Here is a 27197-nt window from a genome sequence, read left to right as displayed (position 1 = left end):
TACTGTCATATTACACAAAATAATTTTCTGTGAAAGATGCTGTAATTACTGCAGAAGTCCAAACAATGGCAAACAGTATAAATTGAAACAGAGGAAGCTACAACTGAATGTGTGAAAGTTTCTAGATAGCCAGGATGACCAAATGACTACAGATGGTGATTGTGGTACTTAATTCTTAGGCAGCTTCAATAAAAAATGCTGATTCATTTAACTGGGTGAATAGTTTTCTTTTGAGTATTCAAGTAGAATAACTGCATGCTCTACAATTCATATCCCATCATTTTATATTGTATTTGCCAAAACATGCTAACCTTATGTAAAAGTAAATATAAAACAGGACTGTCCCATCAGGTAATATCTCTGTTGGGCTTGAAAGACTGACCAGGGGTAGGGGTGGGGGATAAAAGCAAGGGGACAAAGGTAAAAGGGAAGGCCAGACTCTTAATATGTGAATACCTAACCTCCAAGTGAACAGCACTTAACAATCAGAATATTAAATTAATATGTTAATAATGGGAAATGTTCATGTTCAGTTCAAGGGCACTGAAAAGACATGTGGTTCTTAATGAATCTGATATATCAATGGTCATTTAAATCATGAAACCAGCATGTTAACAAACTGCGTCCCTAAAGTAATGAAGCTTTAATAATTTTTCTCTTATAATTTTCTCTATATGAAAAAATGCTATGGTATATATAGTGCTCCTCTTTTTCCTAGTTCCAGAGAGAAAAGCAAAATATATCTAAATAATAGCTACCTTTCTAATCACATTACTCCAGGCAATACACTACTGTTTTTCCTTGCCATCCTCTGTTAAATATATATAAGAACACTGGTGACGGAAAATCTACTACCAAGCCTGCACTTGTTTCCTTTAATATAATTCTAATAGTTTTTAGAACATAATAACAAATAATCAATTTATAAGGGAAGAATATAGATTTTTCTAAAACCTCAAATTTTAAGGCAACACTTCACAAAATTTCTAAGCAATGTAAGACTAGTATTGACAATGGCAAGTTAGGAATTTTAAAAGAGATTAGGAAAGTATTTGGAATTTCATTAGTATTATTATTAAATTTATTATTTTAACAATTTCATTATTTTAATTGGTTGGCATATTAATATTTATACCTAGAAAATTACTGTATATAACATAAGGAAGAAAAACACATTTCCTTCTGGCATTTTAGAATGGAATAGAAGTATTAAGATGAACTCAATTTGGACAAAATCTTACACAAAAACTTTCTCAAGTGACTGTATAATAGAAAATATGCAAAACTAAGTAAAACTGAAGGAAGATATCTTAATATGGCTAATTACAAATAGAAAAAATATATAAAATATATAGTGTTGCTTTTTAAAAATCAGTTAATTTATCTTTGGCTGTGCTGGGTCTGCGTTGCTGGGCAGGCTTTTCTCCAGTTAGAGTGAGCGGGGACTACTCTTTTGCGTGCGGTGTTCTCACTGTGGTGGTTTCTCTAGTTGCAGAGCACAGGCTCTAGGGTGCATAGGCTTCAGGAGTTGTGGTGTATGGGCTCAGTAGTTGAGGTTCCTGGGCTCTAGAGCACAGGCTCAATAGTTGTGGCATAGAGGCTTAGTTGTTCCACAGCATGTGCGATCTTCCTGGATCAGGGATTGAACCTGTGTCTCCTACATTCAGTTGAATTTTTTTTTTTTTTTTTTTTTTTTTTTTTTACCACTGAGCCACCAGAGAAGTCCCTATAGTGTTGTTAATATGATCATAGTGCAAGTCATACCATGACGCTGCCATGAGCAAACCTGCTTTAGACCTTTCTAACTGGCATCACCATGCAATCGTTTCTAAACAGTGAAATGTTGTCACATTACCTAACACTTGGAGAATACTCTTACCATTAACACCGGACTGGAGAGAGATATTTATCTGGCTTTGAGCTAATCTTAAAGAAATTATTTAATGAAAAGCCTGATACTATCTCCACACCACAAAGACAGAATTCTCTGTGCTAAAATTTCACTTTTAAAAAAAAAAAAAAAAAAAAATTTCACTTTTGTGAGTCAACTGTATAATTTGTTATGCGAAGTCCCAAGGTCATTATTAGGGTAACAAAGTGGGATTTGGTGTCTCAGTTCCACTGGTCTATGATATATACTACCTTATTAAAACATGATCAGTCCTTTGAAAATAGACAACTACCAAAATATAAATAAGATTCCCTAAAAAACAAGATCAATTTTATTAATATACAGTAGGAAAGATCTGTGGTCTAAGATTTGGACCAGGTCATTTGCAAAGGCAATTCATTTTTAATGAGTAAAAAATTACATAATGGAAAATTTATTAAAGACAATTATCAGAGAAAAGTAAGCAATTCTTAAAGGATATATTAACTTAACCTGATTTAAAATCTTTTCAATATTTATTCAAAATCTGTGATCACCTGGATGTACTTTCTGGAGACAGAAAGATAAAATCCTTTACCTCTTAATCCTTCATTTTTTAGATGTCAACCAAGGTCAAGGATAAATGTTGTTTTGCTTTTTTTAAAGCACAGTTCAAATTACCTCTTGCTCATGAATTTCACGCCAAGATATTTTTTGAGCTAATTTTCAGCCAATTCACTCTTTTATCTTGTTTCTAACTCCCCTAACAGTCATCAGGAACTCTGTATACTAATGACCTTAGACCTTATCTTTCCACTTCTGTATTAGTATGTGCCAACAGAATATGTGAAACTAATGAGACTCCTTGATGTTCTAGTAAAGCAAAATGGCATCTTTATAAATGTATTCTAATACTGTAAGCATTCAGTGTGATACACATTTTTTTTCACATTTTTTTATATTGAGCTTATCTTAATGATATCTCAATGATATTTTCCATTTTATTATCTAAAATTAACAGCTATTTTTTTCAAAATTATACTGAAAAGTGGACATATCTTTCTATGTTAGGTGAATATCATTTGGTGTATATGATAACTGGGAAGGTTTGTGAAGAACTGAGCCTGTTTTTTGTAACAACCATTGCTATGCATCTTCATGATTATTACTCACAAATGTAATTATTATCAAAAAAAGAAAACTTTGAATAAATGATTACATATCATTGTGCTTTTTTGATTAAAGTATGAAACACATATCAGACTCCTGACTCTCAATTATGTAATAGAATTCCCTTTTCATAGCTTTTATTCATAACAAAAGGCACTGTTGCTAATGTCCTTGAGAATCTAGAAGATGGGGGGAGAAGGATATTAGAAAGAAAGAAGGAAAGAAAGAAATTGGATCAGGTGATAAGCTAGGAAACTCAAGTAGGAAGACCAGAAATATATATTTCTATGTCTATTGAAATTTGTATTTCCCAAAGTAAGGCATAACAAAAACCCTGATCTGACTCCATATTTTATACCATCAGTGTAAACTTCTTAAACACTTGTATTAGTAGCCACTGACTTGTCTTTTGGAAAGGGGCTGACAGTAATCACACACCAGGACCTGGTATCATTTTTGCAGTTGAGGGCTTATTTTATCCTCAAATCTGCTGGAATAAAAAAATGAGAAAGATAAAATTATAGGATCTTAAGGTTCAAGACACTGCTCTTATTCCCCTGAGCTGTTTCACTCTCCACTAAAACATTGGCATGGAGTCAGAAATAGCTAGTATTCTAAAGAACCTTGCTGCTGTTCAGTCATGCAGTCTTTGAGACCTCATGGACTACGCACATCAGGCTTCCCTGTCCTTCACTGTCTTTAGGAGTTTGTTCAAATTCATGCCCACTGAGCTAGAAAATCCTGTTCTGTTGTTCAGTCGTGTCCAATTCTTTGCAATCCCATGGACTGTAGCCACCAGGCTCTTCTGTTCATGGGATTCTCCAGGCAAGAATATTGGAGTGGGTTGCCGTGTCCTCCTCCAGGGAATCCTCCCGACCTAGGGATCGAACCCAGGTCTCGTATATTGCAGGCAGATTCTTTACCGCTGACCCACCAGAGAAGTCCAAATTCATTTCTACTTGATGTTATTGGCTGTATTTAGCAAGCAGACAAACTCGTTTGCAGTCCTGAGGGTAGATTCAGAATAGCTTGCATTTGTGGCCAATTGTCATAAATCAGTTTACGTACCCTGCACAGATTACTCATTCTCCCCTAACTCTGATCAGCAGGGCTGTGCTGCTAGAAGCTCTCAAGTCGGAGCCTCAGGAAACCAGGTGGCTTCTGGTGTAAAGTCTCACCCTTGGCATTCCCCAGGTCTGGGCCAATTTATCCATCAATTTCAAGAAACTACACCAGGCCACATTCAGAGCTAAAGAAATAAACTTTGTAATACAGTATCCTCGTCTGTTTAGGAATCCTAGGATTGGGACTGGGGAAAAAAATAGTCCAAAGATAAACCAAACAGGAGAAAAGGAGTGAAACGATTTCACAGAAAACGTAGGTCACTAAATCTTTATTTAAACTCTACTGAGATGAGGATCACAGTGAAGGCAACCCTGATAGAACTAGAGTGCACAGTAAGGACTTAAGAATTTGTGTGAATTCAGCAAGATATGGAATTACAGCGTCACTAATCAAAATTTTATCATTTTTCGAATTATATAAAAACAAGTAAATTTTCAGCATCATCTCAAATACAGAAGAGGATACCTGTCATTGGAGCTTGCTCAGAAAGAAGTTGTAAGGTGCTGTTTTGGCACATTGGTCTCTATTTGGCCCTCAATCCCCTCTTAGGAAATGCTTTATATTTTCAAGCATTGCACCAAAGCAGTACTAAATCTCTTTAAACTTAAAGGCATTTGTCATTAAGATGGTTGATTTCAGCAGAAGACAATTGAAAAATACTTGCCATATAAGGAGAGGGAGCATTATCGTCAGAAACACTGTAGAATGACACTTCAACTGGAAGAGTCAAATGGGTGGGGCAGAAGACACCACTTGCCCCTACCTCTGCAGTAAAGCCATCAACAATGCCGAGAGGATCTAAACGATAGTTCAAGACAGATTCCTGGAAGATAAAATAAAAGAAATTTTAAGAAATAATTAAAAGTTAACATATTCTTTCTTTCTATTTAAAGAAATATGTTACTACACTTTCTGGCACTAGGAGAGTGGTCACTGCTATTGCCATGCCCTTATTTCAAAAGTTCATCTGACCAGAAATCAATTTCCTCCCACATCAATCATATAAAGTTTGGCCTCTTTACTATTCAAATCTACATTGAACTATCTTTAAACTTAACCACTGTTTAGACATAATTGCATAATAAGCTATTCTTATCTCTGTGAAGAAAAATATGCCCTACCAGAGCAAGTATAATATTATAAATTTTCTTATTCCTCACAGAGTGTTAGCCTAGTTAGTTCCTAGTTAGTTCCTAGTGTTAGCCACAGAGAAGCACTTGAAAGCTTATTAACAGGTTATATTACAGAAGTTGCATCAAAACAGAAAGTTAAGTACTCAGCTTTGAGAAACAAGTGCTTCTTAAAAACTGTTGTATATGACACATATTTCATTTTTCAGTTTAATTTAAAAAACAGCAAATACATGTTGAGGAAAATATTTAAGTATATAAATAAAAGCAGTAGAGAAGCTCTTTATCCATCTCTCCCAAGTTCATTCACTGAGGAAGCCACTCTGTTATTTAATATTTATCTGCCCAGGTATGAGAAACAAGTAAATCTTTTCACAAGCTCTCTTTTATATATATATACACACACACACACATATACATATGTATATCAACACATATATGCATACATCATGAAATGTGAGTAGCATTTCTTTGATTCAGTAATTCTTTGAAAAGCAACACTCCAAGCCCTCACAAGTCTAAATTTGAAAGTGACATCAGCAATTCTCAAGTTCCATGGTCAAAAAGACCATGTCAATGAGCCAAAGTGGTCTCTGACTTTAGATTTTTAAATGAATATACTAGCATGCATGCTAGGCCCTCATTCAGTGCAAAACTACAAGAAAAGGAAATAAAAGGCATACAAATTACAGAGTAAAAACTAAAACCGTTTCTATTTTTATATGATTTGGAAATCTACATATAAAAATCTCCCCCCATGAACAAAATTAATAAGCAAGTTGAACAAGGTGATTGGTGGTTATATATGTCTTTATGCATGCATGCAAGCTAAGTTGCTTCAGTAGTATCTGACTCTGTGCAACCCTACGGATTGTAGCCAACCAGACTGCTCTGTCCATAGGATTCTCCAGGCAAGAATACTGGAGTGAGTTGCCATGTCCTTTTTCAGGATACATTTTTATACACGCATATATATATACATACAACATACATATGTACACACACACACACATATATACCCATTGTTGTTGTTGTTTAGTTGCTAAGTCATGTCCAACCCTTTTGCGACCCCATGGACTGTAGCCTGCCAGGTTCCCCTGTCCTACATGCATATATATACATACAAACATACATATGTATAAATACACAACACACACACACACATATATATAACCCACTGTTGTTGTTGTTGTTTAGTTGCTAAGTCATGTCCAACTCTTTTGCGACCCTATGGACTGTAGCCCTCTAGGCTCCTCTGTCCATGGAATTTCCCAGGCAAGAATCCTTGAGTGGGTTTCCACTTCCTTCCTGACCCAAGGATTGAACCCATGGCTCCTGCAGTGGCAGGTGGATTCTTTACTACTGAGCCACCAGGGAAGTCTGTGTGTGTGTGTGTGTGTGTGTACATACACACATACCCATAAATACATACAAAATCATTCATTTATTCTTTGGCTGTACCTCACGGCATGCAGTATCTTAGTTCCCCGATAGGGATTAAAACCCTACTCCCTGAAGTGGAAGCAGGGAGTCCTAACTACTGGACTGCCAAGGAATTCTTTAAAACCACTGTTGGTGGGAATGTAAATTGGTATAGCCACTATGAAGAACAGTATGGAGGTTCCTTAAAAAAATATAAATAGAGCTACCATATGACCCAGCAATCCCACTGGTATACCTGGAGAAAACCATAAATCAAAATGATACATGCACCCTAATGTTCACTGTTGCACTATTTACAATAGCCAGGACATGGAAGCAACCTAAACGTCCATCGACAGAGGATTGGATAAAGAATATGTGGTACATATATACAATGGAGTAATACTGAGTCATAGGAAGAATGAAATAATGCCATTTGCAGCGATATGGAGGGACCTAGAGATTATCATACTAAGTGAAGTAAGTCAGGTAAAGATAAATAAAATATAATACGACTTAGATGTGGAATTTAAAAAGAGGGTACAAATAAACTTATCTACAAAACAGAAAGAGTTAAAGATGTAGAAAATAAACTTATGGTTACAGTGGGTAAGTGGGGCAGGATAAATTGGTAGATTGGGATTAATAATATACACACTACTACATATAAATTGGAAAAGTCCCTGATGCTGGGAGGGATTGATGGCAGGAGGAGAAGGGGACAACAGAAGATGAGATGGCTGGATGGCATCACCGACTCAATGGACATGAGTTTGAGTAAACTCCAGGAGTTGGTGATGGACAGGGGGGTCTGGCATGCTGTGATTCATGGGGTCGCAAAGAGTCGGACACGACTGAGCGACTGAACTGAACTGAACTGAACTATATATAAAACAGATAACTAATAAGGACCTACTGTACTGCACAGGGAACTCTACTCAATACTCTGTAATGACCCATATGGGAAATGAATCTAAAAAAGAGTAGATATATGTATATTTACAACTGATTCACTTTGCTATACAGCAGAATATAATACAACATTGTAAATCAACTATATTTCAATCGAAAAAAATTTTAATGTCATTTACAAGTACAATGTTTAAGACTTTTCTAATAGAAGACAACTAAACCCTTGATATACTTGATCTCAAGTACAACAGTCATTAAATAAAGCAGCACATGTATGAGAGACCTTTAACCATTTGACTTTTTAAAAATAATCTTATTTTAGAATAAATTTAGATTTACAGAGAAGTTGTAAATATAGTACAAAGAACCATTTGATTTTGAAAATCAACCTCCTTTGATGATGAATCATCTTCTATCAGCCCATCATCAATTCCTTCTGGATCCCAGAGACAGTTTTACCACTAAGATGTGGTCAAGTCTATTTTCCAGGTAGAGTAACGGATACCTCCATACAACCTGATTTCACCTATGTGCTCCCTCTCTTCCCACCAGCTACCCAACTGTAAGTTATCACTGTCAACAATCTCCCAACTTCACTTGTCATGAAAAGGAAAGGGAAAACAAGAAAAAGGAAAAATCGGAAAGGAAGGAAAGGAGGTGATTTCAAGGCTTTAGAAAAATATAATCTACTTATTTCCTTTTCAAAAACAAATGATACAGCACCATGGATCTAGGTTAAGAAACATCAGCTCTTAAAATAGTTTTAAAAAACATTACCTCAAAATTTCCTAAGAGACTAAGACTTGTTACAGGTGGAGCACTAGAACTCAGAAGTGGTTTTTCATGAATATCTGGATCATCTTCAATGTTTAAACATGGTTGAGGACTATTTAAAAACAGAACAAAAAATAAAAAAAGAACAAATCAGCAAATGGGCACATTAATAACAATGTTTTCTAATTTACTTTTGTACAAAACTAAATTAGGAAGATCTGATCAATTTTACTTAAACTATCATAATAAAAAATTTAATGTAAACAAATGTTAAGATATGAAATATCTTAAATTCCTGATTTTATAATCTTTGTTATTGTATTTGATAAAGAATATATATAAAGCATCCTAGATTTCAAGGTGGAATTTATAACATATCACATAGAAACATCTACTGGAAATACATAGTAGTGTAATGCAGTCTTCTTGCACTGCAAGGAGATCTAACCAGTCCATCCTAAAGGAAATCAGTCCTAGGGGTTCACTGGAAGGACTGATGTTGAAGCTGAAACTCAAATACTTTGGCCACCTGATGTGAAGAGCTGACTCATTTGAAAAGACCATGATGTTGGGAAAAACTGAAGGTAGAAGAAGGGGACGACAGAGGATAAGATGGTTAACTGGCATCACTGACTCAATGGACATGAGTTTGGGTAAATTCCGGGAGTTGGTGATAAACAGGGAGGTCTGGTGTGCTGTGGTTCATGGGGTTGCAAGGAGTCGGACACGACTGAGTCACTGAACTGAACTGAATGCAGTCTTCTACATCAATCTTCATTTTAAGAACTAGAATACAAAGCAAAATTATGTGACTAAGGAATATAATGAGAGTATTATTTGTCAACATGGAACAAACTGCCAAGGCTGTTTTGCAAAGGTGTATAAGACAGAGGAGGAGGTGAATGACCAGAAACAATCCCACTTAAATGTTAAAACCAATGTTAAGTGTTTGTTTATTATGATGCCATTATATAGTTAGCAATGCATTGTCTTAATCTCTATCATCTTTAATAACTGAATGTGTGAAATCATCTTGAAAATGATAAACTGAAAAATAAGATTCCTGCTAAAATTTTGATTTTCAGAATCAACATCATTTACTATGAAAGACTATAATTTTATGCAATACTATTTCATATACACAAATGAGTTTTAAGATAAATACCTTCTAGATGATAAGCTTTTCAGATGCAGGAATGAAGAATCCAGATCAAAGCAACCTGATTGTGCCTTTCTTTGAGGAACCTAAGGTTAAAATAATCACTTGTTAGGTTTCAAAAGAATTTCAAAAGACTGCATTTTTTTTCTTGAATTGATCGAACAAATTTCAAATGAAAGCTAAGCATATCTTAAAAAATAATACAACTTCTCTGTTAATAGTGTACTTAAAATCACCCTTTTTATTACACATTGTCCCTATGTCTTCATTTTATTAACTAGCTAAAAAATAAACAAATGATTAACAAAAGTACTTTTACTGGATTTTTTTTTTGTTTGTTTGGCCACGCCTCGAAGCTTGCAGGATCTTAGTTCCCTGACCAGAGATTAACTAGGGCCACTGCAGTGAAAGTGCTAAGTCCAAACCACTGGACCACCAGGGAATTCCCTAGGTTTTGACTTTTTAAGAACCAGAACCAGGGACTTTCCTGGTAGTCAGTCCAGTGTCTAAGATTCTGGGCTCCCAATATAGGGCCCTGGGTTTGATCCCTGGTCAGGGAACTAGATCCCACAGGCCACAACTAAAACCTCAGTGCAGTCAAATAAATGAAGAAAGAATCATAACCAGTTTTCTCTAAAACCAAATTTTACATGTAATCTTAATATATATTATAGTAAGATTTTTACTTTTTACTTTACATACTTCTGTATTGAATGTGGTAGAAATAAATGATTTATAGCTTTCCAATAAAAAGGGGGGAAAGAATTAAATGGTGATGGAAGCGTGGGGGCTGGGCAACTCTGCCACTCCTTTACCTATCCCTACCGCAGTGCACATTTCTAAGAACCCTGGCTGGGGCTTCACAGAGAATAGTTTTAAAAAATACTATTCTGGATTTTCAATCACTATTGCATACCAAATTACATTTAAGACATACTACCAACTAGCTCAAAATACTCTAAAAGTGAAAGACCCCAGTGTAAATTAAAAGGTAAAATCACATACAACATGCAGGTTAGATGGATTTGTCTCTAAAATTAAAGTTAAATATGTATAAAGTATCTGAGTGATTGGTCTAATTTATGTTTAAGAAACAGATGATACTGAAAGTCTAAACAATCTCAATATTTTTGAGAGTTGTACAAGTATACCATGCTATATTTTGGAGTCAGAACTTAATGTGAAATATTCAATCCAAATTCTCAAGTCTTCAATTCAGGAACATTTTCTACTTTCATTTCTTCTAATACTGCATTTTCTGTATTCCATCTAGTCTTCCTTTTGGAATTTCTACTAGGCTTACATTGAACATTTCATTTTCTTCTCCAGGCCACTTTCATACTGTACCATCGGTCTTTCCTTCTGCACTTTATTCCAGGTGCTTTCTTAACATGTGTCTATCCATTTACTAAATCTCAATTCAGATGATTTCAGTCCACCATTTAATTCATGTGTATGGGTATGTGCACATATATGTACACTTCAATTACATTTTTCATTTCTATTTTTCCAATTCCACATGTGCTCTTATCTCAGTTCCCTGTCTTTATCTTCATTTATATCCTGGAAAATTTTACAAAGAATTCCCCTGAGATCATCTTCAGCAGGAGCTATTGTTGAAAATAAATCCTTGGTGCCATGGGTTATAGATGTGGGATAATCTCATGTTTTCTCATATATAGCACAAATTTGGAGCCCCCTACCTCGGGGTGATTTAGGCTTAGGTCCAAATTCTTTGGGGGGCTTCTTTTTTCCCATCTAATCTATACCTTCCTGTTGTACCTTTTAATTAAATAGGTGATTTTTTCCCCCCTCTTCTCTCCCATTTCTAGAATGGCAGTCCTCTTCTGTTTCTGGCTTTATGGAGTTTGGTTTTGGGTCTCAGCTATGATCGGTACAGACCTGACTCCTGACCCAGCAGGAACATTAAACCTTAGCACTATATTAGATTTAGATATTCTGGAAAGCCATAATTAATTTACCCCAAGTTAGTATTTGGAAATGTATCTTTCCTGCTTATACACTATATTATGTATTTAGAAGTTGTGTTATATTTTATCCAGTATTTCTGTGTTTAGAAAAGAGGGAGGATCTTGTATCAACTCAGTCTACCATATTGAACAGAATTCTGCATGTAGTGGTCTTTACACCAGCATGATGCAAGTTTTTTTCCTGATCACTTGGGTATTTGGAAAGCACCTCATAGGTAGGTCAAATATTTGGGATTATTTTACATTGTTTGGAATTCAACTTCTCTAAAACAAATACCTAAGGTCCTAGTTACAAATTTAAATCTAGATCTCTTATTCAAGAATTATTTTTTAAACATATGGTTTGCCTTTACTTTAAAAACTCGCATAAAAACAAAAATTATCTTACATTAGTAGCAAAATCAATACATTTTCAGTTTGCTAGGATACTGACAACTTACCTCTAGTTTAACTGAAACGGCAGCACTAGTGACTATCAAATGCTTACCATATGTCAGGAATGATATTAATCATCCTCCCAACACTAAAGAAGACACTATCACTCCCTTTTTACAGATGAGGAAACTGAGACTTAGAGAGATAATATTTCTCACTTAACGTCACACGGCTAGAGAATAGTCGGTGTGACTCCAAAACAAGGCTCTTAACCATCACACTCAGATCTATAAATTTATTTGTAAGTGTAGAAAGGGGAAACCTCTATATCTCAAAATAAGATGATGAATTGTACAGGTCCTAAGTCAAAGACAGCCATAAATCTGAATCCCAGATGATTCAGCTGGTGGTATCAACCAGGCTCAGTACTATAACACAAATCTATTTATAAAAAATACATTTGACACTTATTTTCCTTAGTAAGAATTAATATGCTGGACATTAAGAATTTCACAGAAATTTTATAATCATAACAAAATAAATTCATTTTATCCACTTGTCCTTTTTCCATATTAACATTTAGTTATTAAGTATATCAAAAGGTAAAATGATTTCCCACTAAAAATTTATTTTGAAGTATTTAAATTTAAATTCTTTCAATTAAAATTTGGATAAAATTATTTGCAAACATTTTACATAACAAGAGAGAAAAAAAAAAGAGAAAAACACTTACAGGACTGGAAAGAAGAGGCAATCCAGTTCGAGGATGAAAGGCTCTGGTTGAGGTTCCATCCAAGGAATGAAAATTATGTTTCTGCCAGACACTTGAATGTTTAAGTGGTATAGTTCTCTGCTAGGAAAAGAATTAGACTTTAATAGTAACATTTAAGCTTTTTGTTTTTAGATTTATTCTTAATATGTACTGAGGTATTACATCCTTAGTGGTAAAATTAATGACCTATAAACCTATCTATACACTCATATTCATTATTTGTTGTTAAGTTGCTAAGCCGTGTCTGACTCTTTTGCAACCCCATGGACTGTATCCTGCCAGGCTCCTCTGACCATGGGATTTTCAAGGCAAGAATACTGGAGTGGGTTGCCATTTCCTTCTCTGGGGTATCCTCCCAACCCAGGGACTGAACCTGTATCTCCTGCAGTGGCAGGCAGGTTCTTTATTATCATCTGAGGCACAAGGGAAGACCACATACACACACATTTATACACACTTTAATTAGAAAACAGAGTTTAAGAGTTTTTTCTAAGATGCTGAATAAACTCAAATAAAGAAAGTACATTCAATGTATGCCTTGTTGTTGTTCAGTTGCCCAGTTGTGTCTGACTTATTATGACCCCATGAACTGCAGCATGCCAGGTCAATGTATTTTATACTTAGTCTAACATTAATAAGCTAATATTCAATTTTTTTAATTTGTAAAAAAAAAACTTCTCATAGTTAGAAAAAAACTAGTACAATATTCTAAAATACAAAACTATGTCAATAGCAAGAGCCCTCCTCAGAAAATATAATTTGGTAGTTAGTGCATGATACAAGAATATAAATGTGAATTTTAAAATATACTTAACACAGTCACAGTACCATGTTTTTGAAGTGATATAAGCAATAGACTAGTTCTTAAGAATTTATGCAAGTTTATACTCAGAATTCATGAAAACACATGAATATAAATCAGAAAGAACTAATGGGTCCTGGCTTTAATATTTCCTAGCTTTATTACCTTGGGCACATTATATAACCTCTCCAGGCCTAGAGTCCTCATTTGCAAACTTGAGTTAGTAACAGCACCTAATCTCACATCATAGTGAAAGGATTTAGTAAGCCAACATGTATAAAACATTCATAAGAGTGCCTAGGCACATAGCAAAGGCTGTATAATTATATTTAAAGTAAGAACATGAAAAAAACTAATCGTAGTAGCTTGAAAAGTACCATGGTCAAAGTAAGCCTCCCTATAATGTACCAGAAAGGATCATGAAAAGCTAGTATTCTTAAGGTCAGGGTAGGTTTTTGTGACAATTAACGTTTTAGTAAACTGGAAACATAATTTGGTTAAACCCATGTGTTAGAGGAGAGGAAATCCTCTGTTGAAAAACAGCAATTGGAAACATAGCATAATTTTAAGACTCTAATGTCCAACAAGACTAATCTGCCTGATAAAGAAGATGAACCAAGGTCATTCAGATTCGGATCAAGGCAGTTAAGTAGTTTTCCATATAACTGAGATATAAATTTGTAATGCTTTTTAGAGAAACAAAGGAAATTTAAGCCTAATAATAGTTTTCTAAAGTTAAAAAGTAGTTTGGTGGACAAATAAAATGGAACTAACTTAAGTATGTCTGATTTATGTAGTAAACTAAAAGTTTAAAAAATGTTTAAAAATCTATAATTTAATTAGTACCACAACTAAAAGCAAAAGAGATTCATCATTCTTACTTTAAAATTGAGGAAACTGGAAGTTTTAGAAGTGAGTGATTTATTCAGTTTCACTCAAGGACCAAATTTGTCTGGACTGGAATGTAGGTATTTTGACCACAGGCCAGTGATTTCACTAGATATTCCTTAGCTGAGCAGAGGCATAACACAATGGGCACTCTGCTCATAATGGGCCAGAGTTGCCAACACCACATTAAGCTAATGATACAAGTTTCATTTCTGACTCCTTTTTACTCTCCAGCAACTGTTCCCACTATTGAAATAAACAAAAAAGGGCAAGAGGAAGAATTTACCTAGCATTTGCTCTTAAGTGGGTGGTTTATTTATAAGGATGTTAATACTAGTTCTGTAGCCAGACAGTCTGCTCTATAGACAATGGCACCTTGGACTTTTATAACAAGATCTTCTGTAAACAAAATTCAAACCATAACAAATATTTGAGGATTATATTCAAAATGTTAGATATTACTTACCAACACCTCTTTATTTTTCAGTCGTTCACATGTGGACAAACAATCTTTTAAATTCTTTCTCCGAGAAGTGTTTTGAGAGTTTTCATCAATTGGATCTTCTTTCTTATCCTGTTCATTTCTTAATTGGTCTAGCTTTTTGCATTTGAAACCCTCACTATCTTTAATGAGATAATTTTCTATACTATTAAGTTGAGTGTTTTGTTCACATGGCTTAGGCCTTTTTGGGTCTTTATTTGAGCACTTGTTTTCATGTTTACTCAGATATCCAGACATTTCCAACACAGTAACTTTTACTTTCAAGTCATTTTTTTTTGAATTATCACACTGGCGACTGTTAAAAGATTCTGGATTATATTTTTCATTTATTATTTTGTCCTTATACTTATTTGTGCAAATCTGTTTGTCAATACTGTTACAATTTGAATGCTCTTTATCAATTTCATCGCTAATTTCTTGCTTCTTATATTGACACTCAGAAGGTGTGTTTTCTAACCTGATTGTCAAATCAAAGTTGTTTTCTCTGCAGTGAGATATATTCGAAGGGGTCATTAAACCAGTAGCTTTGTTCTGTGTCTCCTGAAATGTACTTCGGATTTCACTAGGATTGTCCTTATACAGATTTCTTCTTGTTTGAGGTTGCAAAGAAGGCTTGACTTTACTGTTGCAATTAAAAGAACTAAAATATTTGTTAGATACTAAGTTTTTCCCTTCACTGATGTCATCTAACAAGGAAAATTTTGTATTAGAAATGGAAACAGAGATGTCATCCTTGTTTTTCTTCAATAAATTTTTGTCTTCATAGGAACTCCTAAATACTTTAGAAGGAACTGAACTGGAGTCCTGCATATTGAATGATTGCCGGGGCATGTGAGATGCCATTGGATCAATATGCTCCAAGTGTTGAGCAATCCTTGCAATGATATCTTGCCGTTCTTGGAGTAAAGAGCTTATCAAAGGATTAGTCTCACCAACAGACTGACGAGAATGAAGACCATTAGAGATGCAAGTGTCATTTTTAGGAGTTTCTGGTTTTACGTGAATCTTCCCTTCACTGGTGTCTTCTGAAGAGGTGAGCTCTGGACTGCCAAAAGAGACAGAGAATGTTTCTTTATATCTTCTTACACTTTCAATTTCTTGTGAAACACGGAAAAGTTTTGAATTAACTGAACTAGATTCTTGTATATTAAGTGGATGTCCAGAAACATGGGAAGTACTTGGATCACAATGAATCAAATGCTGAGCTATTCTTGCAATAACTTCTTGCCGGTCCTGAATTAAAGAGCCTATTAAAGGATTAGTTTCACCAACTGACTGCCAGGAACTCTGGCGACTAGAGTCAGTGGAATCAACCACTGAAAATGATTTTAAAGTTCTCACTGATGTTTCATGTGACTTTTTCTCTCCTATACTACTGAAGCCCAAAATATTGCCTTGAGATGTTCCATAGTCAGATTTACTGCCAGTGCCTGGATATAGCTTGACATTTTTGACAGCTGCATTATATTCTGGAGTTGTGCCATTTTTTGCATGTAATATTATGCTTTCAGGTGCCATGGTCCAAGTTTGCTTGCTGCAAACACGCTGTGAACTGTCTGTACTACAGTGATCTGCTTCTGTAGAATCTCGGTGCTGATGGGTTTTAAGTTCATGTTCTTGAATTCTTTTCTCATAAAGGCCAATATTAGTGTGAATACTACAGGTCAAAACTGGATAATTAGATTGTCTGGGCAGGGACTGAACGCTGACTTTCAAGGCCACATTGTGAGAAACATTGGGAACAGGAAACACATGTTCAATTGGAGTCTGTGAGAAATTCCACTGTAGGTCTACATCAGCAGCACTGATTCTAGAATCACACAGAAAAAATGGAATCAATGGATTATAAAACATATTATTATTATATATTATTTTTAAAACTTTAAACAGTCATATACTCACCTTTGTTTGCATTAGTTACTATTGAGATTTTAATCTACTTTACCATGCATGTCACTCTAACAAAACCAACATAAATAGACTATGCCTGCAATACAGACAATCTTCTTTTTAAGAACACTATAGTAGTAAAGCACTAAAAAATACTGTAATTCAAAATTAGTTGTCAAAACAGAAAAAAGGAACTTTCCATTTGCTACTAAATAAATGAATTCAGTTAATTCTATTATAATTATATGCTTTCTGTGAGGTGATTTAGAGATACTCTCTTTCTCACGGCTACCTGCCTAAAGAGACAGTTAAGACAGTTGTTCAGCAGCTTGCGTGTTTACAGTTTTCAAGATCTAAAAATTAAGTAGGTTTACCATTGTGAAAATTCAGCAGCCCAGAAAGTTTTTACACTTTATTTATAATGGTTGTATGAATTCACTGTTGGTTCTATAAAGTAAGCTTAACGGTTCTCTGAAAACAAATCTACACCAAATTTAACCCAAGAAGCAAAACTCATCTTGAGTCATATCATATCTAAATTTCTCTAACTTGCTTTGAGAAAAACTTGAGTAAATATTATCCACTTACATTTAGAAATGAAGAAAATAAACTGCTTAAAAGGTCAAATACTATTCGGTAGTTAACCACTGTAGCTGAACATGCATGGTTCTTTTTCTGCCCTAGACATACCTGTAAAGAATATTTCGTGGAGTAGCACCATGAGAAACACTCAACCAAGCACTTAATTGAGAAAAAAACACAAATGAGCGGACAGCCAACAGGAGAGTCTTCTCTTCAATAAATCGATCACCACTCCTAAGGAAAGTCAAAAGCATCATCTAAATGTCAGCAAGTATAAAATGACTGAATTTTAGAAAGAAACTGGTAAATATATCACTCTGGGTATGTGCTTTCAAGAGTGTGGGAGTACATTTATGAGTGTCACTTGAAGTCACAGAAGTACAAAATAGGTAATTTTAATACATAAATAGAGGGATTCAAAGACATATTATTAAAGTAATTTATAGAAAGTAATGGAAAATCGAATTTACCAGGGACAACTTCAAACTCAGTGCAACTTACTGTCGAGGAACTGGCTCCAATATCCATCTTTCTAATAATAATGCATCTTGTTTAATAGCAGGATCATTCAGATCAATTCCTTCGGTGGTGGGCCCATCATCACTGTAGCAGCAGTCTGGTAGTAGCATCACTTCCACCATGATTGGAAGGTTATTCTTCCACAACAATGCGACCTCAGACCTAGTTCGTCTGGCTTGGCGACACTTGGAGAAGATGGAGATAAGCAAAATGGCTCAATAGCCCATCCAATTTTATATTTCAATTCAAAAAGTATAATTGTAAAGCAGACATCTGTATGAAAATGAGTCACCTATTCAAGGGCTTTGCTCAGGCTTGTCTGTCTATTTAGGTTTCCTCATTAAACAATGCATCAGCACTATTAACTCCAGAGTGTGGGGATTAGCAGCTAACAATAATTATGATGCAAATTTTCTTATGGGAGGATATCTTTGCTCTATTTTGTGGAAAAATAACTGCCATGCACAATGTCTGACAGGCCTCAAGATGGCCCAGCCTTGTTCATCTGTCAATGATATCATTAATTATAGATGAAAGAGTCATTCTAAGAGCAAACTATTAAAATATTAAAAATTAATATTTTTAATTTAATTTAAAATATTAAAAGTCCATTTTCATTAAACACTCAAAATAGACAAGATTTTAGAAGTTTAAAATTTTGGACTACATTTAAAAAACTAACTGGCAGAAATATCTTTACAGCGAATTATACGCTACATACCAAAATAATTATTTTTAACAGTATTATACAGAAACATTAATGACAGCAAAAAGCATCCTTCCATTAACGTGGGGAAAATAATAATGAACATAAATCTAATAAATAAAAAAGAACACAAAGTTGATGAACTAGGGCTGAGACTAAAACTAACGGAATCTAATTCATAGTTAACAAGGATCATCTTAAATCTGATGTGTGTGGACAAAGGTATGAAATTGGCTGCGCGCTTACCTGCTGATGGAAAAGCTATGTACTATACTTTTTCTTTATGTTGTAACCAGTTTTATAGTAAATGTGAATGTTATAGTTGTAATAAAGGTGATGGAAAAATTTAAGCTAATTTATTCAACACACAATTCTCACCTGGGCCAGCTTGTCACTACATTCATGTTTTGTAGTTATTGGGTAACAGGACTGTGCTGGAGGACAATGGAAACTTTCTGTTCGACCTTTAACAGAACATTCAGGTGTTCGTCCTTCTGTTATTAACAAGGCCAGAGAGACCAAGAATTCCTCTGCATCATACTCAAAATATTCATCCAGAGTATCTAGTATTAAAAGAAAGAAAGAAAGAAAGATGGGGTCTTGCTTTAAGGTATCCTTGACAGGAATTCATTTTTAATGTCTACAAAAACTAATACCATAGCCCAAATTCAATTATATCCACTAACAAAGAGTGAAGCTATTTCAAGTCCTAAAAGATGATGTTGTGAAAGTGCTGCACTCAATATGCCAGCAAATTTGGAAAACTCAGCAGTGGCCACAGGACTGGAAAAGATCAGTTTTCATTCCAATCCCAAAGAAAGGCAATGCCAAAGAATGCTCAAACTACTGCCAATTGTACTCATCTCACACACTAGTAAAGTAATGCTCAAAATTCTCCAAGCCAGGCTTCTACAGTACATGAATTATGAACTTCCAGATGTTCAAGCTGGATTTAGAAAAGCAAGAGGAACTAGAGATCAAATTGCCAACATCTGTTGGATCAAAGAGAAAGCAAGAGAGTTCCAGAAAAACATCTATTTCTGCTTTATTGACTATGCCAAAGCCTTTGACTGTGTGCATCACAACAAACTGTGGAAAATTCTTCAAAAGATGGGAATACCAGACCACTTCAACTGCCTCCTGAGAAATCTGTATGCAGGTCAAGAAGCAACAGTTAGAACTGGACATGGGACAACAGACTGGTTCCAAACTGGGAAAGGAGTATGTCAAGGCTGTATATTGTCACCCTGCTTATTTAACTTTTATTCAGAGTACATCATGAGAAATGCTGGGCTGGATGAAACACAAGCTGGAATCAAGATTGCTGGGAGAAATAGCAATAACCTCAGATATGCAGATGACACCACCCTAAGGGCAGAAAGTGAAGAAGAACTAAAGACCCTCTAGATTAAAGTGAAAGAAAAGAGTGAAAAAGTTGACTTAAAACTCAACATTCAGAAAACTAAGATCGTGTCATCTGGTCCCATCACTTCACGGCAAGTAGATGGGGAAACAGTGGAAACAGTGGCTGACTTTATATTTTGGGCTCTAAAATCACTGCAGATGGTGACTGCAGCCATGAAATTAAAAGACACTTGCTCCTTGGAAGAAAAGTTATGAACAATCAAGACAGCCTAATAAAAAGCAGAGACATTACTTTGCCAACAAAGGTCTGTCTAGTCAAAGCTGTGGTTTTTCCAGTAGTCATGTATGGATGTGAGAGTTGGACCATAAAGAAAAATGAGTGCTGAAGAATTGATGCTTTTGAACTGTGGTGTTGGAGAAGACTCTTGAGAGGTCCTTAGACTGCAAGGAGATCCAACTAGTCCATCCTAAAGGAAATCAGTCCTGAATATTCATTGGAAGGACTGATATTGAAGCTGAAACTCCAATACTTTGACCACCTGATGTGAAGAGCTGACTTATTTGAAAAGACCTGAAGCTGGGAAAGACTGAAGGTGTGAGGAGAAGGGGACGACAGAGGATGATATGGTTGGATGGCATCACCGACTCAATGGACATGAGTTTGAGTAAACTCTGGGAGTTGGTGATGGACAGGGAGGCCTGGCGTGCTACAGTCCATGGGGTCACAAAGAGTTGGACACGACCAAGTGACTGAACTGAACAAAGAGTGAAAAAAGAGTAAAAACAAGGCAATTATAGCATAAAATTATTTTTATGAAAACTTCAATTAAAATATTTAATATTAAGGAATAGAGAAAGCAAGAGAATTCCAGAAAAACATCTACTTCTGCTTCATTGACTGTGATAAAGCCTTTGTGTGGATCATGGCAAATTGTGGAAAATTCTCAAAGAGATGGTAGGATACCAGACCACCTCACCTGCCTCCTGAGAAACCTGTATGCAGATCAAGAAACAACAGTTAGAACAAGACATGGAACAATGAACTGGCTCCAGATTGGGAAGGGGTACATCAAGGCTGTATACTGTCACTTGTTTATTTAACTTATATGCAGAGTATATCATGCTAAGTGTGGGGATGGATGAAGCACGAGCTGGAATCAAGATGGCTGGGAGAAATATTAATAACCTCAGATATGCAGATGACACCACCCTTATGGCAGAAAGCAAAGAGGAACTAAAAAGCCTCTTGGTGAAGATTAAAGAGGAGAGTGAAAAAGCTGGCTTAAAACTCAACATTCAAAAAATGAAGATCATGGCATCCAGTCCCATCACTTCATGGCTAATAGATGAGGAAACGATGGAAACAGTGAGAGACTTTATTTTCCTCGCCTCCAAAACCTCTGCAGATGGGGACTGCAGCCATGAAATTAAAAGATGCATGACCCCTGGAAGAAAAGTTATGACCAACCTAGACAGCATATTAAAAAGCAGAGACACTACTTTGCCAACAAAGGTCCATCTAGTCAAAGCTGTGGTTTTTCCAGTAGTCATGTATGGATGTGAGAGTTGGATCATAAAGAAGGCTGAGCATTGAATAAATGATGCTTTTGAACTGTGGTGTTGGAGAAGACTCTTGAGAGTCTTTTGAACTTCAAGGCGATCCAACCAGTCAATTCTAAAGGAAATCAGTTCTGAATATTTATTGGAAGGACTGATGCTGAAGCTGAAACTCCAATACTTTGGCCACCTGATATGAAGCGCTGACTCATTAGAAAAAACCTTGATGCTGAGAAAAATTGAAGGCAGGAAGAGAAGCAGATGACAGAGGATCAGTAGGTTTGACAGCATCACCAACTCAATGGACATGAGTTTGAACAACCTCTGGAGATGGTGTAAGACAGGGAAGCCTGATGTGCTGCAGTCTATGAGGTCACAGAGTCGGACACAACTGAGCGACTGAACAACAACAAAAAATCCTTTATGATAATAATATTTTTGGATGTCAAATATAATAGCTTTTATGAAGAAAACTTTGCCAACAGCCAAAAGGTTAAAATGTCTTATTACATCAATATTTTTAGGTAAGATGTTTTATTACTATTATTAAATATTAGAAAATAAGCAGATCCAAAAGTATGTTTTTTCCTTTCTCTCCCTTTCCCATTCCTTAACTAGTTCCTAGTTCTTATAGCCCTAATTCAGTGATGTGGACATTCACAGCCACAGGGTTCTTCTTTTTCTTTGCTACATAGTAGTAGTAGTTCCAGAGGAAGACATTTCATAATTATCCAACAGGAGATGTAGGCCTGATTGCAATATATGAAGTGTGATGTGTTTTGGTTCCTATGCAGTTCCAAACAATCTAACCTGCAAATGTTTCACTTAGTTATATTAACTTTAAATTTCTCACAAGTCCTCCAATTTAAAAAATACAGTTAGTTTTCAAAACTGTTAACCTGCTATGCAGATTGGACATGCATGCATGTGTACAGGCACACACAAAAATCAATTTATAGTACAGTCTTTAAAAGGCTGCTTTCTCTTATCTCTGCCAATTAAACAGTACATACAGGTGACACACACGCCTGTAATACAGGAGACGCAGGAGACAGAGGTTTGGTCCCTGGGTCAGGAAGATGTGATGCTAGTGGTAAAGAACCCGTCTGCTGTTGCAGGAGATACAAGAGACTTGGGTTTGATCCCCGGGTCGGGAAGATCCCCTGGAGAATGGCATGGCAACTCACTCCAGTATTCTTGCCTGTAGAATCCCATGGACAGGGGAGCCTGGTGGACAACAGTTCTTAGGTTCACAAAGAGTTTGACATGACTGAAGCAACTTAGCACACAAGCGACTAAGCACACCCTGAAGCAGATGACAAGGGAACACAAAGTTGTACTACATACAGCTACTAGTCTCAAACGGTTTGACTTAGAGATGATTTTTAAAACAGTGGAACATTGAACATTGAAGCACACAATAAATTCCAAAGAAGTTCAGATAACACTGGTAAAATTTTGCAAAAGAGGCAGATGTTGGGCTGAACCAGGAAAGAGAAAGTACAACTTGAGGGGAGCATTTGTACAAAAGAAGTATAGAAAAGGCATGACTGGAGCCTGATTGTGAATAGCCTTGAGCAGGGTATGATGATAAGCATCTATATCTAGACTCAGGAACGTCTTATCAGGAAAAGAAGGAACCTTGAGAACCAACTTGATTGAGCTAGTGGTATTTTAAAGCCATTCTGAAAAGTTTCCCTAAAATGAGCATTTACAACATATAAAAGAGCAGTCAACACTTAGTGACGTTGTCAGGCACTGTCAATTCTCACTGCTTTCTATACATTAACTTATTTAATCCTCAGAGCACCTCTAGAAGGTGGGGACTATTACCACCATTTTTACAGATAACCAAAGCATAGAGAGATTAAATAACTGCCCAAGATCATCCTGCTAGGAAGCTGCAAAGTTGATATTTGCTTTTAGGCTCATAATCTGTGGGTTTTATTTATTGTTTCTCTCCCAGCCAGGTTGCCCTCTGAGATTCAAACACTTCCCCCAGGCCCGCCAGTGCGAGGGTTTCCCAGTGTCTGGGAACGTCCTCTATTAAGACTCCCTTCCCGGGACGGATCTCCGTCCTTAGCTCTTTTGTCTCACTTTTTATCTTTTATATTTTGTCCTACCTTCTTTCGAAGACAATGGGCTGCTTTTCTGGGCGCCTGATGACCTCAGCTAGCGATCAGAAGTTGTTTTGTGAAGTTTGCTCTGCGTACAGTTATTCTTTTGATGAATTTGTGGGGGAGAAAGTGGTCTCCCCATCCTACTCCTCCGCCATCTTGGCTCCTCCTCTCCCAAAGTTGATATTTGAAACTACCTAAGTCTGGTTCCAGAATCTGAGTCCCTAACTACCCCAAACATGCTTTCTTTTATTGTGGCTACAAATTTTGCTTTTATATACTTTAATAGATATTTGTAAAAATATAAACATAAATAATATACATTCAACATATATTTTAATAATATACTTTGGAATAGTTGTGGTACAGGATTTGTTTCCAGGAAAAGGACCATAATTTATAATATTGTGCCAACTGGGGATAAAAGAGAGGTCTGAACTTTCATTTTTCCTCCAGGAACCAATTAGGTCATAAGCCAAGGGTCTCCTGTGGTCTCCTCAGACACAGTGAACTAAATCATGATGTCTTGCAGGGGGAATCAAAAGGGAATAAAAAGAAATCCATTCATCCTTTTTTCTCTGATGGGTTTTTCAAGACTAGCTCAGCTTTGCCATGGGCTGGCAACATGGCATGATTTTAGCTCCCAGAAAATTTATCTTGGCTCATCCTTTTCCCTCTCTCAAACTGTGGGGTAATCTTGGAGAGCTAAAAATTGTGTCAGAAAGTTGCTCCTAAACTATGAAATGCTGAGTGATGCCAAGATGTCAACTACTCCATGTAAGTACTAAGGATGGTCCACAACCTAAGTAATGTCTCATATATATTTGATACTATTCTTAAAATTATAATTCATCTTCCAAATGGATAAAGAAGATGTGATGCATATATACAATGGAATATTACTCAGTCCAAAAAAAATTAAATAATGCCACTTGTGGTAAAATGAATGGACCTAGAGATTTTGGTACTAAGTGAGGTAAGTCAGACAGAGAAGGACAAATATCATATGACATTACTTATATATGAAATAAAAAAAATACAAATGAACTTATTTACAAAACAGAAAGAGATTCATAGACTTAGAGAAAGAATTTATGGTTACCAAGGAGGAAGGCAGGGGGAGAGGGACAGATTGGGAGTTTGGGATTAACATGCATACACTGCTGTATTTAAAATAGATAATCAATAAGGACCTACTGTAAGACAAACAACAATAACCAAAAACAAGCCTAGTAGGATATGGCTTACTCACATGCTAGAAATTATTAAGTTTAAAGTGATAAAAACCAAACTGCTAGCGTTTTTGAATAATTTAATATTTGACCAAATTGGTTGTTTTGGTCATTACCTCCTCAAATAGCAAACTAAAAAAACTCCAAAACCATGACTGGAGTCTGCAATCCTTTGGAAGGCTTACTGAATTTAGCCAGGGTATTAAATATCTATACGAAAAATGTCAAACAAAGATTAGAGATGACAGTAGTTACCTATTAGTTATCTATGTAACTATTATAAAAATACTGCAAGGAATAATGTGGACTAACAATAGTATCATGAAACACATAAAACACTAGCTAAATGCATGTGATAACATGATAACAGCCTTTAGGAACTTGTCAGGAAAAACTTATGGGTATCTGAATTTTAACAAATGATAATAATAAATCACAGTAGTCATTAGAAAAGTTGCATTATTAAAATTTTGATAATTTCAATTTCTAAAACCTCTGCCATACAGTAGAGTTTACTGTAGTAAAGAATATGACTAATGAACTGGGAAACTTTATGACATATTAAAGAAAATTCATTAGATATGACTTGCTACCTTAAGAACATAGATTATCCCAGAAATAAGGTATAACTTTTGGGGTCTCTGTAAACAATTTACTTTTATAAAAACAAAAAGTGTTTCAAACATAGACAAACATGGGCTGCAAAGGCTTACCTACTAGCTTTTTTTTTTTAAAAAGAGATGAATTGATTTAAAACATAACTTTGAACAGAAAGGTTGTTATAAATTTTCACAGGCTATCAATGACAGATCATTAGAGAATAGAAGTTAATCAATTAAAACGTAGTTCTAGAGTCCCTCTCCCCCCAAGACCTCAATGAGGACACTGCTTACACCACAACCTGACTAGAAGCCGTGACCAGACTGGCTCCCCTTTAGTGGTGCTCTCTTCTAGTTCTGGAGTTCAGCCGTCTTAAAGTTCTTCATCTGTTCTCTCCAACAAAGAAGTGAATAATTTTCCCACTGGGAAAATCTTAAACAATCAGAATGATCCACAGGTGAAACAGGCTAACCTGGGAAATAAATTCTTCATCACTAAGGACGCTCACGGACAAACTGATAAATAATTGTCTGGATGTAGCTGAAGGGATTTAGCTGTCAAGTGGTAGCTGAATTAGACATCCATTGGTTCTTTCAACCTTGAGTCTATGAATCTCTACTCTGAAGTACTTCATAAAAACCCCAGGGGAGAGGTCAGAACCACCATTTCCTTCTTGGGAGGACCTAGCTGGAGTACCTCTGAAGCAGAACTTACCATAAACACTTAAAGGTGGTGTCTGAATCCTTGATTTAAAAAAAAAAATCTGGAATACTTCAAAGCTCTGTCCAAAGGAAATGGAAGAAGAATGGCCTTCCTATCACTGGGCTGCTGTCTATGCTGTTAAGTTTACTTCTAAAGTCTGCCAAGGTAGTAGAGTTCACCCTCCTCGTATATGGAATAAAACGAAGCACGAGAACACCTGTGGGACTGCTAAAAAGAAAGTTTCTCTCAAAATCATGTCCTTTCAAACATATAGTGAACAATCTGGTAATAGGAATAAAGAGTCTCCCATGAATTTATTCCAAAGAAATAACAGAACAAGTACACAAAGCTAAATGTCGAAGGGTATTTATTAAAATGTTTATACCAGTCAAAAAATGTAATCAATCTAAATGTCCAAAAAAAGGCACTGTGGTAAAGTTTTACCTAAAATAATGATATAGACCTACTTTTGACAAGGAAAGATTACCCACAACATAAGTGAAAACACAACTCTCAAAAGAATGTTATGATCATGTGTTTGTGGCATTACATATGCACACGTGCATAGATTCTTACAAAGCAAACAGTCAAACTAAATTTTAAATAAATTTCTAGTCTCTGACTGGCATTAGACAAAAGATAAAACCTATTAGCTGAAAATAATATGCAAATAAAAGAATTACATAGTGACATATACATTAATTAGTTATTGTTTTGTAAAACCCCTGTTAAGTATATCACATTAATAGTGTGGTTACTTAGTAGAGGAATTTGTAACAACAGACATAGATAATGGCATACTGGTTCTGGTGTTGAAATTAGAACTTAGCAGCTTCAAATACTTTTCTGCTTTGTTTTCTTTCTTTTTTTCTCTTTAAAAGCAAAATTTTAAAAATAATTAGGTAAGAACTAGTACTTTGGGCTGGAAGAAGCACAAGCTGGAATCAAGATTGCCAGGAGAAATATCAATAACCTCAGATATGCAGATGACACCACCCTTATGGCAGAAAGTGAAGAGGAACAAAAAAGCCTCTT

The 27197-nt window shown here is 35.6% G+C and overlaps 1 protein-coding gene across 9 annotated transcripts in view; it reads right to left on the bottom strand.

Moving 5' to 3' along the window:
- Positions 1-27197, bottom strand: part of ATOSA (atos homolog A) — an 83854-nt gene that overhangs the window by 5761 nt on the left and 50896 nt on the right. For 6 of the 9 annotated variants that reach the window (XR_010664015.1, XM_065941717.1, XM_065941718.1 and 3 more), the window contains 8 exons: positions 18968-19152; positions 17866-18068; positions 17473-17598; positions 14857-16702; positions 12662-12781; positions 9569-9648; positions 8407-8515; positions 4830-4988 (listed from right to left, as the gene is read on the bottom strand). Coding sequence is in view for 8 of the 9 variants with exons in the window: in XM_065941717.1 (XP_065797789.1) it covers positions 4830-4988; positions 8407-8515; positions 9569-9648; positions 12662-12781; positions 14857-16702; positions 17473-17598; positions 17866-18068; positions 18968-19152 (2828 nt within the window). In the remaining variant the exon portion in view is untranslated. Of the gene's footprint in view, positions 1-4829; positions 4989-8406; positions 8516-9568; positions 9649-12661; positions 12782-14856; positions 16703-17472; positions 17599-17865; positions 18069-18967; positions 19153-27197 lie in introns of those variants that run through there. The other 3 variants (XM_065941716.1, XM_065941721.1, XM_065941722.1) reach the window with 3 other exon arrangements.

Source organism: Muntiacus reevesi, chromosome 7, assembly GCF_963930625.1.
Source record: "Muntiacus reevesi chromosome 7, mMunRee1.1, whole genome shotgun sequence".
In the NCBI taxonomy this organism is placed as follows: Eukaryota; Metazoa; Chordata; class Mammalia; order Artiodactyla; family Cervidae; genus Muntiacus; species Muntiacus reevesi.
This window is presented reverse-complemented; position numbering and strand designations above follow the sequence as displayed.